At 46.0% G+C, this 17,347-nt stretch overlaps 1 protein-coding gene across 4 annotated transcripts in view; it reads right to left on the bottom strand.

The window, feature by feature from the left end:
- CHD9 (chromodomain helicase DNA binding protein 9) overlaps positions 1–17,347 on the bottom strand; it is a 2,197,083-nt gene that overhangs the window by 2,030,815 nt on the left and 148,921 nt on the right. For all 4 annotated transcript variants that reach the window (XM_086945174.1, XM_086945175.1, XM_086945176.1 and 1 more), the window contains exon 4: positions 11,809–13,429. In XM_086945174.1, the coding sequence (XP_086801300.1) occupies positions 11,809–13,269 (1,461 nt within the window). In that variant the 5' untranslated portion in view covers positions 13,270–13,429. The remainder of the gene's footprint in view (positions 1–11,808; positions 13,430–17,347) is intronic.

The following is a 17,347-nucleotide window of genomic DNA, read 5'->3' as shown; positions in this document are numbered from 1 at the left end:
GTGACGGCGTGAGTGACAGTGAGTGACGGCGTGAGTGACAGTGAGTGACGGCGTGAGTGACAGTGAGTGACGGCGTGAGTGACAGTGAGTGACGGCGTGAGTGACAGCGAGTGACGGCGAGTGACAGCGAGTGACAGCGAGTGACAGCGAGTGACAGCGAGTGACGGCGCGAGTGACGGCGTGAGTGAGAGTGACGGCGTGAGTGAGAGTGACGGCGTGAGTGAGAGTGACGGCGTGAGTGAGAGTGACGGCGTGAGTGAGAGTGACGGCGTGAGTGAGAGTGACGGCGTGAGTGAGAGTGACGGCGTGAGTGAGAGTGACGGCGTGAGTGAGAGTGACGGCGTGAGTGAGAGTGACGGCGTGAGTGAGAGTGACGGCGTGAGTGAGAGTGACGGCGTGAGTGAGAGTGACGGCGTGAGTGAGAGTGACGGCGTGAGTGAGAGTGACGGCGTGAGTGAGAGTGACGGCGTGAGTGAGAGTGACGGCGTGAGTGAGAGTGACGGCGTGAGTGAGAGTGACGGCGTGAGTGAGAGTGACGGCGTGAGTGAGAGTGACGGCGTGAGTGAGAGTGACGGCGTGAGTGAGAGTGACGGCGTGAGTGAGAGTGACGGCGTGAGTGAGAGTGACGGCGTGAGTGAGAGTGACGGCGTGAGTGAGAGTGACGGCGTGAGTGAGAGTGACGGCGTGAGTGAGAGTGACGGCGTGAGTGAGAGTGACGGCGTGAGTGAGAGTGACGGCGTGAGTGAGTGACGGCGTGAGTGAGAGTGACGGCGTGAGTGAGTGACGGCGTGAGTGAGTGACGGCGTGAGTGAGAGTGACGGCGTGAGTGAGAGTGACGGCGTGAGTGAGAGTGACGGCGTGAGTGAGAGTGACGGCGTGAGTGAGAGTGACGGCGTGAGTGAGAGTGACGGCGTGAGTGAGAGTGACGGCGTGAGTGAGAGTGACGGCGTGAGTGAGAGTGACGGCGTGAGTGAGAGTGACGGCGTGAGTGAGAGTGACGGCGTGAGTGAGAGTGACGGCGTGAGTGAGAGTGACGGCGTGAGTGAGAGTGACGGCGTGAGTGAGAGTGACGGCGTGAGTGAGAGTGACGGCGTCAGTGAGAGTGACGGCGTCAGTGAGAGTGACGGCGTCAGTGAGAGTGACGGCGTCAGTGAGAGTGACGGCGTCAGTGAGAGTGACGGCGTCAGTGAGAGTGACGGCGTGAGTGAGAGTGACGGCGTGAGTGAGAGTGACGGCGTCAGTGAGAGTGACGGCGTCAGTGAGAGTGACGGCGTCAGTGAGAGTGACGGCGTCAGTGAGAGTGACGGCGTCAGTGAGAGTGACGGCGTCAGTGAGAGTGACGGCGTCAGTGAGAGTGACGGCGTCAGTGAGAGTGACGGCGTCAGTGAGAGTGACGGCGTCAGTGAGAGTGACGGCGTCAGTGAGAGTGACGGCGTCAGTGAGAGTGACGGCGTCAGTGAGAGTGACGGCGTCAGTGAGAGTGACGGCGTCAGTGAGAGTGACGGCGTGAGTGAGAGTGACGGCGTGAGTGAGAGTGACGGCGTCAGTGAGAGTGACGGCGTGAGTGAGAGTGACGGCGTCAGTGAGAGTGACGGCGTCAGTGAGAGTGACGGCGTCAGTGAGAGTGACGGCGTCAGTGAGAGTGACGGCGTCAGTGAGAGTGACGGCGTCAGTGAGAGTGACGGCGTCAGTGAGAGTGACGGCGTCAGTGAGAGTGACGGCGTCAGTGAGAGTGACGGCGTCAGTGAGAGTGACAGGGAGTGACAGGTAGTGACAGGGAGTGACAGGGAGTGACAGGGAGTGACGGGGAGTGACGGGGAGTGACGGGGAGTGACAGGGAGTGACAGGGAGTGACAGGGAGTGACAGGGAGTGACAGGGAGTGACAGGGAGTGACAGGGAGAGTGACGGCATGAGTGAGAGAGTGACGGCATGAGTGAGAGAGTGACAGCATGAGTGAGAGAGTGACGGCATGAGTGAGAGAGTGACGGCATGAGTGAGAGAGTGACGGCATGAGTGAGAGAGTGACGGCATGAGTGAGAGAGTGACGGCATGAGTGAGAGAGTGACGGCATGAGTGAGAGAGTGACGGCATGAGTGAGAGAGTGACGGCATGAGTGAGAGAGTGACGGCATGAGTGAGAGAGTGACGGCATGAGTGAGTGAGAGTGATGGCATGAGTGCGTGAGAGTGAGAGTGATGGCATGAGTGCGTGACAGTGAGAGTGACGGCATGAGTGCGTGACAGTGAGAGTGACGGCATGAGTGCGTGACAGTGAGAGTGACGGCATGAGTGCGTGACAGTGAGAGTGACGGCATGAGTGCGTGACAGTGAGAGTGAGAGTGACGGCATGAGTGCGTGACAGTGAGAGTGACGGCATGAGTGAGTGACAGTGAGAGTGACGGCATGAGTGAGTGACAGTGAGAGTGACGGCATGAGTGAGTGACAGTGAGAGTGACGGCATGAGTGAGTGACAGTGAGAGTGACGGCATGAGTGAGTGAGAGTGATGGCATGTGTGAGTGACAGTGACGGCATGTGACAGTGATGGCATGTGTGAGTGACAGTGACGGCATGTGTGAGTGACAGTGAGAGTGAGTCAGTGCACGCTTTCACCAGGCACAAACACCACCAGCCATCAGTGCAGGCTTCCACCAGGCACACAACACCAGACGTCAGTGCACGCTTTCACCGAACACACACACCACCAGCCGTCAGTGCACGCTTTCACCCGGCACACACACACCACCAGCCAGCTGTGCACACTTTTACCAGGAACACACACCACCAGCCATCAGTGCACAATTTCTACAGGCGCACACACACCACCAGCCATCAGTGAACACATCATTGTTAACGCATCCACAATTTACCATTGTAGCAATCGCAGTATGGTGCACTTCACTTTTAAACAGTCATCTAAAACGCAGCATGCCCCCATTAATACAATTCCAATCCAACCTACATAATTCCACTACACACCACATGCATACACTCCATAACACATGGCTAAAAGACATTGCCATTTACAGCGTCATTAGCTCTAACTCAAATAAATTCGAAACCTATTGCATTTCCAATGCTTGTTATTCTCATGAGCTCACCATAAGGGATGGTGCTGATGAGTGTGTGTGGATGGCTGCTGGTAGCATGAAGTATTGAATTTCCAGCTGTGGGTTTTTTGTACAACATAGTGCATAACCTGGCCTCAGATACAAAGACCCTTCGGTTCAAAAAATGTATTGATGTGGAACTTAACTCACGTGTGAATTTTAGATTGACTTCTTTGGTGTTCAAGACCTTTATATAACCCCTCGCTGATTCTGGGGACCCGCTCAAAATCAGAGAGAGGTTGTCAACGTATCTTTGCCACGCTACCACCTTGGCTGTCCAGGTAACATTGTCAGTTTACCAGGCTACCTGCTACTCCCACCAGCCGAAGAGTTCTGAAATAAATTTCAGGAACTCACGTCGGAGAGTGCTTTTCCTTTGAAAATACCAGACAGGGGAAAAACGGAGCTAACATTGTCAATGCGGGTACACCCCCGCAACATGAGCACCCACCCCGCGAGTGCGCAGGCAAAGGTGGTTAGGGGCGACGATATATAAACAAAATTGAAGATGCACTATGCTTTTTGAGAAAATGTTTAGGTAAATTCAATGGTATGATAATATAGCAATCATTAAATTGCTGAATAGCCTTCCATTCTGTGAGAACTTTTTAAAAAACTGCACTGGAAAGTATTTGTTTTTGCTTGGTTTGAGGTTTAACCACATGGCTGCTGGCCATTTTCCCCCCCCTGTGCTGGAAAATGCCATTTTAGTGGCACCATGACGAGCTCAGCTCGTCATCAGCACACGACACCCGTGGGTGATGACGAGCTGAGCTCGTCATCAGCATCGAAAGGGTTAAAAGCATAAATGTGCCTGTGACAAGTAGTAACAAGATTAACGTTTGCTGATTTAGGTGGTGATAAAACGCAAAAGTATAAATAAGGGCAAAACAAATGTAAAAAAAAAAAAAAGGGAAAGAAGTATCCCAACTGCTCCATGTCATATCTGCTAAGATGCAGAAAAAAATCACGAGCACAAAAGATGCTATAAACACAGTCAACACATTCTCTATGGCGGAGTCGCAAGATAGCATCACTGAACATCAGATGGATAAAGAAAGAAATCCAGATCCACTGTGTCACCTTGGAAGGACGTTCAACCAAAGAATATGTAGGAGCCACTGTACATTACAAAAATTGAGGAAGCAACTGTTTACGCAACTGTTCCATGAATGGAGTGTAGACTGGAATAGCGCCCCTTTTGTGTACCAGTCTTTTTTAAATATCTATGGATGTTATTGCATTTTCTTTGAAAGATTTTAGTTTGTGTAAAAACACCACATCAGCTCCCTGTCCAAACCACCTAAGCTCCCTCTCCAAACCACCTAAGAAATGCTTCTTCAGAAGACCGTCTTCCTCCTCCAGGATCTAAGTAGTGAAAATGTAGTTTCATAATTTCCATACAAATGTCTTGCAATTCCTGCACCAGCTAAAAAAGACAATTACCATTATGAAATAGATGCCAAGGCTCTTACATTACTCTCTTCTACTCTGAGGTGACTATTCTCATTCAGCATGAAAAGCAGGATTTGTTTCCACCCACCTCCTGAAGAAACCAGTAGCAATCCCTTATTACTGGTGTTGTTCCTGGCATATTTCTAATCTGTCTTAGGTTAGTAAAATCACAGAAAAGAATGAAAAGCCAAATATAAGAAAATGTGCTGCAAATACATTTCCTTGGTAACCTGCAATTTGGTTTCAGAACCATGCAGGTAAGAGAGACTACACTTGTACACCTGTACATTCTTGTCGATCGCCCTGAATGAAAGCAAGCATGACTTGTACATCTTGACCTTTCAGCAGCCTACATTACCACTTACCACACAATTCTTCAGTAAATCATTTCATTTTGATAACTTTATTTCGGTCAAAGACCATAAAAGCACAGATAAAATATGTACATAGATAATAAAAACATAAATAGAGTTTTTAATATAAGACATTATTAAATTGGAAGTTATCAAGAAATGGCCATCACAGTAAAAAAGAATAAAAAAAAGACAGTTAAGCAGAGAAGTCCTTCTTCGCCACATTCCATGTAAAAAGCGGGAAACCGAGAAGACAATGGCGGGAGAGGTGTCATAGGTTAGGATCCTGCAGGCCTGGGCACATTGGCTTAATCCCAATTTTTTACACAACGGTACCAACCAGCATCTACGTATACTGCTATACGCCGGGCAAAAGAACAAAATGTGAACAATGTCCTCTTTAGTACAATTGCATGCTGGGCAGGAACCATCCTCTTTCCCTGACCAAGAGAAAGTCAGTGCCCCGATGGGTAAGCAGCCGTGCCTTAATTGGGTGTATAGTTTCCTCGCTAGCGGTGGCTGTATTAGGTCTAAGAATTCTTCCCTCTGAGGCGCTAGCTTGACCTGTAAGACCTCTTTCGTAAGCCTTCCCATAACTGTCGCACTACACAGTAGACTTAGGTTAAAATGTCTCACAATGGCCACCAGTTCTTTCCTCTGGACCGCCGCACAGCTCACCTCAGGGGACTCCCACAATTGGGGGAGGCCAATTTGTTGGGCAAGAGTTTTGATGTGCTGTAACCACGGTATACGCTTGCCTTTCAGGGTAGCCCAGACCATTGAATATTCCGCTCTGTAGTCCTCGAGCTCTGGGACAGTCCAGAGCCTTCTCCAGTACAGAAGCGGACGTGCTGAGAGTAGTTCAGTGATGGGCTCGATTTCCATGTCCAATCGCAAGGGTATCAATGGAGTGCTCTGGGGGAGACCCACCAAGTTCCCCATAAAGGCCTGCTCCACTTTCAGTAGGCTATGTGTGTTCGTATGGCCACAGAGCTCCGCTCCGTATGTTGCAGCAGGTCTTGCCTGGACCCCATAGATCTCAAGAGCAGGGGAAACTGGTCTGAAGATGGTTGACTTATGGAACTTGCAAATACCCCCAGTGATCTGCGAAAGTCTCAGGGTGGAACTAGCAACCTGGGGGCCCCAGGTGAAGTCTTCGTTTAGGGTGATGCCCAAATAAACAAAAGTTTCCACTCGTTCAAGCGGTGTCCCATTTAGAGTGGGGACCGGACGAGTGCGCCTCGGGGGTCCAAAGATCATAAACTTGGTCTTACCCAGGTTGATCTCTAGGCCACGCGAGGCGCAGAATGTCACAAACCCGTCCAGAACTCGCTGGATGCCCGTTGATGTTCGCGAAAGCAACAAAGTGTCGTCAGCGAACATCAGAGCGGGCACCCGGCCAGTGGACAACCGGGGGACATCACTATCCCTGACCTTGAGTAAATCCCCCACCAGGCCGTTAATGTACAGGCTGAAGAGCGTCGGGGCTAAGACGCAGCCCTGCCGTACACCTCTCCTGACTGGAAAGCGGGGGGATAAATCTCCGTAAATCAACAAATAGTCATGGTTGTCTAAGAGGAAGCTAAAATGGGTTACATGTAAGCCTGCAAATTCACATCAGTGAAAGGAAACCAGAGAAAAGCAAAGACGTGCAGTGTTCCACAGGAGTCCATCCCTGATGCCCCTTGTTTAACATTTCAATTAAATTCCTCTTTATTTGGTTAATAAGATCCATGAAAGAAAATAGATAAAATATTCATTACAGGATGATTTTGCATGTCAAACCTTTTGCGGCCATTGATAGCAGCAGCCAAATAACGACTAACAGCAAAACATACTAAATGCTACACACGCATCTCAAGATAACGAAGAACAGGTCTACATTGTGTCAAGTTAGCATTTTTACGAATGGGTACAAGCAATGCCTGACACGGGGACCTATAAAAGTCACAAAACTCATGGTGCATTGTAAGTAAGCACCCTCACAAGGACAGAGGTAAATACGCTCATGTAAGCTACGGCCCAATGTAAAAAGTAAGAAATATTGTATGAGCCCCACTCTAAACTGATTTAAGAGATGACAGACTCCAGAATGATGAATGTTAAGGAGAAAAGGTTCCATCTTAAGAGTCATCTTAACCATAATGTAAGACTTTACAGACAACTTTGATAACTCGAGCAGTTCAGACATGCGTCCTATTTTGATTTTAAAAAATGAAGGTTTTAGCACATAATTTATGCCTCTTTGTAATGAGCTCTGGAAAATAAAATATATCTGGTCTACTTACTTTTTAGTTGGGAACAAATGGCCATCTTTGAATTACCATGGGGTTCCAGCGATAACAAATCTTTAATATTCTATCTGTTTAAACTGGTACAAGGATTAGAGACAGATCCATAACAGGAGTTCAGGGAAAAAAAAGCTGGATTCCGTCAGAGACGAGGAACGCCAATCGCTTCATGACAGGTGTAATGTGAGCAACTCTGTGGGACAACCAGAAGTCAATGACAAAATGTGTTGTCTTCGATATGGAGGGGAATCTTATTAATGCATCCCCATACACCTGCGCCATAACTGGCAACAGAATGAGATTTCGGTTTCTTACCTAGTTTGTGTGCAACACTGTATATATACACAATAAAGAACGTACAAAAGACATTTGCTTTAATTTTAACAAATCTTTCATGGGCCAAGTATTATAAAAAACCACACATAAGTAAGAGGAAACAGTAACTTTAAGTGATGGTTTTTTATCCTAAAGTTTCTTCATTTAGATAATTTTGTGACCGTGAACATAACAAATGTCTCACTATAGTTAGTACTATACTTAGCACTACGGACACTATCATCCATGTAGGACCTAACACAATCAAGTAATTTATTCAATGCATTAGCGGTCATGGCCAATAAAACTGCGTCATCCATGTATAACAGAATTGGTATTAATTCTGTACCAAAAAGCGGAAGGTACTTTTTGTACCCTTCAGTTAAAAAGGATTCCAAATCATTAATTTATAAACATTTCAAATCCAAGGTAACACAAACTTGTCTGACTTCTCTGGCCAATCTAAAAACCTCCGTACAGGTCGCATGTTATAATTGACCTTGATATTATGTTGCTACAGAAAAGAAACTGCCCAGGCCAACACCCATAGTGGTAAGAATGGACCACAGTTTCCATCTATGAACAAGATCAAAAGCTGAAATGCGTTCCATGAAAGCCAAGTACAGAGGAGCTTTATCTATTTGTTTGACATTTATATTTAGTACAAACCATCAACCGGTTTACTTCCAATTATATGCCAACGACACAAATCTGTATGCAAGTAAAAAAACTAGCATAGTCTGCCAGCCCTTTGGCTTGGTCAAGATCTTTGTTTTGCCTATTGTTGATAGTGTTGCCAGCCCTCGCCAATATATTTTTTTTTATTTAAAAATAAATAAATGGCTAAGAGCGAAAATTTGTTTTGGTCTCAAAAGCCACTCATTGCAATAGTGGAGGGAACCTCTGTGTGTGATGGGGCTTTTGCAAAATAACAATGTTGTCACTCACAGTGCAGTTAGCTAATAGTCGAAGTGAGCGGAAGAAAACTGTGAATGACAATAGCAGACCGTTGGAGGAATCATTTTAGTAAACTCAAAAGGTATAGACTAACGCCAAATCTAACGAATCAGTTAGCCAGACAAACATGAGAGTTGTCAAACTACACACCACATTATAGGAACAAAAACTTCCTCTGCCCGAATCGAATGAAAATAGAGATCCTGTTCCAGAGATGAGCATACCAAACATATTTCTATTGTGAAAGGTCTTAAGGCTTGGGGAAAAGTTAGTAATTGTACTATTGTATTAGACAAAAATCTATCAATGCTTACAAACATCATGCCACTCCTACAAACCAATTATTGGATGCAACTCAAAATGTTTCTAGGTATGACGAGGCTGGGTGATCTTCTAGCACGGCAAACCCCTTACAAACTACTAAGACTACATCATCATGCAGTCTCAATTGCACCTAAATAATTAGAAACATGGTGACTAGAAATTAACCCTTATAACACTCGGATTCCTGACGGAATGAAGGGTAAATTCCAAAACAATGTGCGCCATCTAAAATTGCTAATAATGCAAAGGATCCTGCTGTGTGCAAAATCTGCCTCCTCACTCATCACCAAATACTCCTCAGCCAGAAACTGCACATCACCCACAAAGGTATCAATAGACACAAACACTTTACATCACTGTCATTCAGCACACCCAGTTCAGAAAACCACTTAAGACTGAACTCTTCAGACTGGTGTTGCACTGAAGCCTTTTGACAACGGGGGAAAGTAAGAGAGGAAAACCAGATAGGGGTTTCAAATCTTGCATCTGGTTGGACTCTACCAACCCCTGATCTGTTTCTGACTTTACAATAATATAGAAATTGTTTACTTAGACAGCTACTCACTCCCCCACACCATTGATCGATATGTGGGGCTTTGTAACACTCCAAAATACTCTACAAGCCGTTAAAAACCCACAACTTCTGTCATGTCTACTGAACTACTGCATGTATGTCCCAAAGACCAAGCACAGTAACAGAACCTTCTGTCTGGCAAACAGCACACACGAGTATACACAATAAGCAAGAGCACCATGGTCCCTTTTATGTTTTTTAATGGCAATATACAATGTACTTCAAGAGGTAGCCTTTCAGATGCGGAATACAAACCTCTAAGGATTTCTTCACACAGTTTTTCTTTCTGTTGTATGCTAAACCACAGAAAAAACACAAGTAAGTCTCCACGTGAGTGTTCATGTGCCAAACAACTTTAACCACACAAGCTTATCACATTATTTTTATTGGCATCTTGGACGAAGAGTTTTATTTCTATTAGTTCCAAGAGGAGATGGGGTGGGTGTCAGAAAAAGTTACCTTGTAAGCCTATTCGAGAAATTTCAACAAACCTTAATTGTAGACTGTCCCTATTGGCCTTTCAGAGGCACAAATCTGTTGTGTTGTACCAGCTAAAGGACTTCCGAAAAAATAAAAATCAACAGGGAAACATCGATCTCTCACTAGAGGTCAAACTTTGATTTGGAATGAGAGCAATTGATAGAGTGGCTGCTCTTATTTTTTTCCTCACCATCATTCTCACCTCATTTCTGTAGCGCAATGCCTAGTCATCTTCATTATCTCCATTTACCCTATTTCTATACTCTCACCTCCCATCTAACCTGTTAAAGACACTCAGGGCCAGATGTATCAAGATTCCGTTTTGCGAATCCTAAATAGCGATTTTTTGCGAATCGCTGTTTAGAATTCGCAAAACGGAATGTATGTACAAAATCGCTATTTTTCAGCGATTCCTTATTATTCTTTATTTGCGAATTCGCATTTTGCGAATTCGCAAATAAAGAATAATTTCCAATGCATTCCTATGAGCCAGGAGGCCCATAGGAATGATAGTGCAATAATTCTCAAATTGCGAATTTGCTAATCGCAATTTGAGAATTATTTCAAGGGGGCAGGGGTGTCTCAAAGACACCCTGCTGCACCCCTGAAATCTACGTGTGTGCATGTGGTACACATACATGCCCTATGGGCATGTATGTGTGTCACAAGCCACCCACACAAATGCCAAATAGGGCATTTTTAACAGAAATCGCAAATTACCACCAACTACAAGTTGGTGGTAATTTGCGATTTATTAACACAAAATCGCAATTGTAAAATGTTTCATACATATCATTTAAGGAATCGCAAAATTTGCGATTCCTTAAATGCTATGGAAAAATAAGGAATCGCAATTTTTTGCGATTCCTTATTTTTAAATTGCGATTATTTCATACATACCAGAAAATGCTAAAAGGCCGTTTGCGAGTCGCAAAGGCCTTGATACATCTGGCCCTCAATTTCTGCTGCCTGTTCCTTATCGGTTTGGTCACCTTTACATCATGCATTCTCTTTTTTTCAGTGACCTCTCATTCTCTCCACACCTACTCCTTGGTGTCTAACTGCTCCGAATCTCACACTCTTATTTCTTTTCATCGCTTATTATGGTATTAGCCACAACATTAAAGAGTTAAAAGAAGAAAAAAACTTCGGACCTATACAGAACATAATCGAACTCTCTACTATTGTGTATTCCAAAATATATTTTGGTAAAAATAAATTAAGATGTACAGCACGGCCAGATTTACTTTAGTAATAGGGAGAGATAAAAATATGCCATTCCACCCATGTGCCACCTTCGCCTTAGTCCTTTTATTGCTTACGCTCTAAATACCTCTATACCATCTCTCTGCCCTTCCTCCTTACATGCCTCTCTCATTTCTATATGCCTTTCCTGTCCATCAGCTACCCAGATCTCATTCAATTTCACTGCTGGATATGCTGTATTTTGGAAACTGAGCAACATGAGCTGCAATGCACCAATTGTGCCTCCGCAAGAAAGCAATGGGATTTTTATAGTGACAAATTCATTGTTTATTCTTCAGTCTTGCAACACCAGATAGCTACTATAATTCAGTCACTCACTGCAAAGTGTTCGGTGCTTACATTTTAGTCACACGGCAGAAGGATTTTACAAATGTGACTGTTTCAGTGGCAGGAAAGAGCACTAGATTAAATTTCAAATGCACTATGTTTGCCACGATGCAGTTAATATTGCTGGGTGCATCTGTAGGTGGTATGTAGGTCAAGTGTACGAGTGGCATAAACTCTATATGCATTATATACAAATGATGCAACAGTTCCGTGTACACCTGTGGCATGTATCAATCAAAAGGAAATAATGTATACTTTAGAATTACACAGATTATCGTATATACTAATAATGAGTTTGGCAACACCAAAACTAATTAAGCAGGTCTTTAAATGTATAAAGTTGACAAAGAATGACCTACCTTTCCTTGCGAGATGAACCGATTTCGGTCTTGTAGTGGATGATGGTTAGGGGATGGTGAATGCCAGAGGTGAAACGGACTTTGATTCTGTGGCCGAGAAACTTCGGATGAGAGTTTCATGTGTTGAGGACTACTGTTAGGCTCCAAAACTTGCTGTTCCAACACAGCATGACCTGAATCTGAACTGTCTGGACCAAATGCAGTGTCTTCGAACTGGGGCAGTAGATCATCCTGAAGAAGGTCCTCTGGATCAAGTCCAGTGAACGGCTCTGCTTGAGATTCAACATGATGAAGCAAGTTTTCCTCTAAAGAAGAAAATCCATTGCTCTCTATGTGTTCATTAAAATGGCTGATCTGAGTTGCGGCTGCAACAGGTGCAGTATAATTAATGGTTACAGGAGACAATTTCGAACTGCTGAAGTTATCCTGAGAATGGACTGGAGGAAACAAATGGAAAGTGTTTGTGTTTAATGGTGCGTTAGCATTCATGATGTGCTGTGTAGTCTCTTGCTTGGTCCCTGGTGCAAAAGCTTCACTTCCAGTAAAATCTGATAAAGGATGTGCTGGCTGACTGGTATCTAAAGCAGTAGTGGGCTGCAGGAGATTGTTGGAAGAAATATGATTATTGGAGAAGGAATAAGGAATAGAAAATGGTTGTGTAGCACCAACAGAACAAGGAGTCATAGTAGGAGACAGCCCATCATATCTCACATCTTGCGGACCACCAAGATGATTCCCAATAAAGTGCATTGGAATCCCTGAAGTTTGAGTGAACTGTTGGACAGTGTGAGAGTGCTGTGGACTTGACTGGTTTCCAGCATGAGGCTGCTGATTAACGGGAATCCTGTGCGGGGATGAATCACTGACCTCCATAAACTTTGTTTGCTGATTTACAGTTTCTGGCCCTGGATTACTGACGTTTCGGTTTTGTTGAGACTGCAGTGAGGCACATGGTTGTGACGGATCATTGGTCTGAAATAAGGAAAAGTCATGGGGTGCTACAAACCCTTTGTTTTGCTGCATAGTCGGAGCATGCACCTGATGATTGAATGGAGACCCATTTTGATTGGCGATCGGAGCAGCCGTTTGGTGCCCCCACATCGGGCTGCCAACGGCCACATCTGGAAACATGCCATTGGCCTGACTTTGTGAATGTATTGGTGAACAGCTGAACTGTGAGCACGGAGACAATACATTTTCAACAGAGCTATTGAATGGTTGGTGAAGTTTGAGTGACTCAAGCGTAGTTAATGGTTCAAAGTCATTTATCTTTCGATGTGTTTGAGGGTCTTGGACATGGTTGAGTGAGTCAACATGCAAGGGCTCAAATTCAGCACCCAGGTTCAATTCATCAACAAGTGAAACAGATACTGGCTGAACAAACGCATCATCAGACAAACCTTCCAAGGTCTCACCGAAAAGTTGAGCATCGTCAAAAAAGTCCATCATGGGATCAGTCATACTGATTAGTTCACACCAATGCAACTGTTTTCCAAAATGGGCTTAAAAGTGAATTTCGGTAGATTAAAAATCCGATGTCTTTAAAAGGTCATGACTGAATACCACAGGTAGGTCACTGGTACATATTTGTTTGAGAAACATCTTTTGAAATGAAAACAGCCTAAGGAGTAAAAAAAAGAAATATCATTAATTTAACAGCTGTAACTTGGGTAAATGCTTACTAACAACATTTAATTCAAGTAGCGATCTAAGCAATAAATGAGACGATATGTTAGATATGATGCCTTATACAAGGATAGTTGGTAAATGTGATTTTATATCAGACGTGATGTTCGATGTACTCCACTTTCCTGAATCAAAAAGCAACCACAGAATTTGTCTAAAAAAACGAATTAATTGATTAATTGTAAAATAGAGCAACAACGTTTGCATTGGAAGTACTGGGCATCTTAGTTCCCCGGCTGACGGGCTCACTCTTTACTGCACTAACTTCTAGTGTTTCATTTTCTATCCTTGGATGGTAGCGATACCAGGGGGGGGGGGGGGGGGATGCCGGTGGTGCGCAACAGCGTTCCACTCTAGATCACTTGTGGTTTTTGAGTGGTTGCTGGGAGCGCACTGCATGATACCACCGATCTACCGCCTGCTGACAGCGTGAAGGATATACAATGTTATTTGAGTAATAACCATCGGTGTTACATTGTGACATACGCCGCGTGGGTCCCATGTTGGAAACTGTAACCACTCTTTCTTTATTAACCTGCATTGGAATACTGCTATGAGTTTAGCTCTAACATGCATACTTACGTTACATTTCTTCCCGACTTTTTAGGTCTAGCCTGCCAATGCGCTTACTCATTGCTGGCGAGAGATATAGAGGCTAAACCAAGGTTTGAAAGCATGCGGATTTCTTACAGTTCGTGTGGAGCACTGGAGCGGAAAGCGCGTCCACATCAAAGCCATCAGCCTCCCTCCCACAGGCATCTGAAGCTTCCCCCAGCGTGCGCTCCGCCTCAGGCATTTCTCCTCCTCCCTAATTATTCACCCCTGCTGTTCCTGCCAATGGCCGGCCATACTTTCACTTTCACGGCCACCAGGCTGTGTCTCGCATTTTTCCTCCCCCCTCCCAGTGTACTTTTATTTCTGCCCGTCGCAATCCCAAGCAGTTTTCGGTTCATGAAGCGCCTCCTTGTACCCTCTTCAAGCTATCGAATACATTCACTTTTGACATGCCCCGCAGTCCCAAACATCAAAGCCTTGCAAGTGCTTCTGAGGTCCCTTCAAGTTTCATTTTAAAACTGCTGCTCCCGGGTTACCCAGGATTCCATGTCGCTATACCCCGCTACCTCAATTCAGATTATTCACGGCTGCCAGGCCGTGTCTGACATTTCTCCTCCCCCCCTCCCAGTGTACTTTTATTTCTGCTGTCGCAATCCCAGGCCGTTTTCGGTTCATCAAGCGCCTCCTTGTACCCTCTTCAAGCTATCAAATACATTCACTTTTGACATGCCCCGCAGTCCCAAACTTCATAGCCTTGTTAATCTTCTCCTTTTGGATTAGGGTGCAATTTATTTATGAATTTGGACGCATCTAGTGGACTACAACGCTCAACTGCTGTATCGTATCAATTTACGTGCTTCTTTTGTGTCCTACCAAACGGGCCTTTTTTAAAATATATTATTAAAGCTAAAAAACAAACATCTTAAATTATGAACACAGTACTTAAACCATCTTGTCAGGCGTTGGTCACGATCAAACTACACTTAAACTATTAGGTACCACGAGATATCGCCGTTCAGCACACATTTTTTCTCTCCACATTTTCTGTATACATCAAACAAAGTGACTTGGTCAAACGTCCATTATGGAATCTTGGCTGCATACTGCAATTCATCGGATATTCTGTTCTGGTTTAGGCTGCATAATGTCTAGTTTTGTAGATCTATAGTTAAGGAACAATTTAAAATTGTCGGGTCAAGTTCGCGCTATATAAAACTCCGTAAAATAAAAAAATTACATGGCATACATATTCGGTCAAACTATAGACCTAATTGAATGACAGTTTAGAAATGGCATGCTATACTTTTAACAAGTACATTCCACTAACTGTTTCCCACCTGTAATTTAAGGTGTACTTTTTACTTGTGAGAGTGTACTGCAGTGCATAGCTTTTAAAGATGGACCTGCACAAACCAGCTACGTCACAAACAACCATTTGTCTGTCAGTGCCTCACATCACACTTCAAAGGCTCCGCTCCCCGCCCCCCTCCTGCACATCGCACTCTCCTACTTCCCCTCCCACGGCCACTCTTCCCATTCACGCGCCATTTTGCTTCAGCACCCAGCCGCCCGTCACCTCTGCCACTGCCTGCGCGCCATGTAGCTCTCATTACCGTTGTCAGATGTCAAAACCGCGCTTTCGGCCTTTTCACAGAATGCCATTTTGTTTTTTCCTCAATAGGTATACAGTTAGAATCCCATCTGCATTCCAAATTTCCATTAGCATTGGTCCCCTGCCCGACTCTCCTCCCTGTCAACACTCGCCCAGCCCCACTCGGTCTCTCATTGTACAGCCCCCTCCCACGCGGCCCCCCAGTTCACTACACTCACTATTTTCCCCAGCTCTCTCGCTTTTCATTCTCTCCTCTTTCTTCGGATCCACCCCTCCTTCTCACATCACCATATTCATTTTTACACCACCTCTTTACTTCATTTCTCTCCCTTCCTCTCTCCCACCCTTTCCCACTCCCTTTCTCTCCGTGGCACGCCCCCACCCCTGTCCCCCACTACTTTCCTTTCCCCTTAGCCCCTGCCGCACTGTAGCTATTGGGATTCCTAGAGGGCTGAAAGCATTTACAGACGGATGGTTGGTTAAAATCGCCTCACTAAAACACCATGTTCAGATGTTACTCCTTTTTCATCATCTGTTTATATCCCTGTTAAGCAGCCAGTTCGTTTTTTTTAGATCCGAGGATGTTGTAGGAATGACTAGCTATGAACATACATTAACGTATGCATGCCCCTAGGTCAATGCACTGCGTAGGACCTTTGATTTGTAGAAACAGCACCACCACCACCACTCAGCACCACCACCACCACTCAGCAGCAGCACCACCACCACCACGCACCACCACCACCACCACCCAGCAGCAGCACCACCACCACGCACCACCACCACCACTCAGCACCACCACCACCACTACTCAGCAGCAGCAGCACCACCACCACCACCACTACTCAGCAGCAGCACCACCACCACCACCACTCAGCAGCAGCAGCACCACCACCACCACTCAGCAGCAGCACCACCACCACCACCACCACTCAGCAGCAGCACCACCACCACCACCACCACTCAGCACCACCACCACCACCACCACTCAGCAGCAGCACCACCACCACTCAGCAGCAGCACCACCACCACCACCACTCAGCAGCAGCACCACCACCACCCCTCAGCAGCAGCACCACCACCACCACCACCCCTCAGCAGCAGCACCACCACCACCACCACCACTCCTCAGCAGCAGCACCACCACCACCACCACTCCTCCTCAGCAGCACCACCACCACCACCACCACTCCTCAGCAGCACCACCACCACCAGCACCACTCAGCAGCAGCACCACCACCACCACCACCCCTCAGCAGCAGCACCACCACCACCACTCCTCCTCAGCAGCACCACCACCACCACCACCACCACTCCTCCTCAGCAGCACCACCACCACCACCAGCACCACTCAGCAGCAGCACCACCACCACCACCAGCAGCAGCACCACTCAGCAGCAGCACCACCACCAGCAGCAGCACCACTCAGCAGCAGCACCACTCAGCAGCAGCACCACCACTCAGCAGCAGCACCACCACTCAGCAGCAGCACCACTCAGCAGCAGCACCACTCAGCAGCATCACAGCAGCAGCACCACAGCATCACTCAGCAGCACCACAGCATCACTCAGCAGCACCACAGCATCACTCAGCAGCACCACAGCATCACTCAGCGCAACCCCAGGTTATAGGTGTCACATTTGCGAAAGTTATAACTATTGGCATAGTAAATGACAAAGCTATTAA

The sequence above is a fragment of the Lissotriton vulgaris genome, chromosome 12, assembly GCF_964263255.1.
Source record: "Lissotriton vulgaris chromosome 12, aLisVul1.2, whole genome shotgun sequence".
NCBI classification, from domain to species: domain Eukaryota; kingdom Metazoa; phylum Chordata; class Amphibia; order Caudata; family Salamandridae; genus Lissotriton; species Lissotriton vulgaris.
The sequence above is the reverse complement of the archived record's forward strand: the minus strand, read 5'-3'. Positions and strand labels throughout refer to the sequence as shown.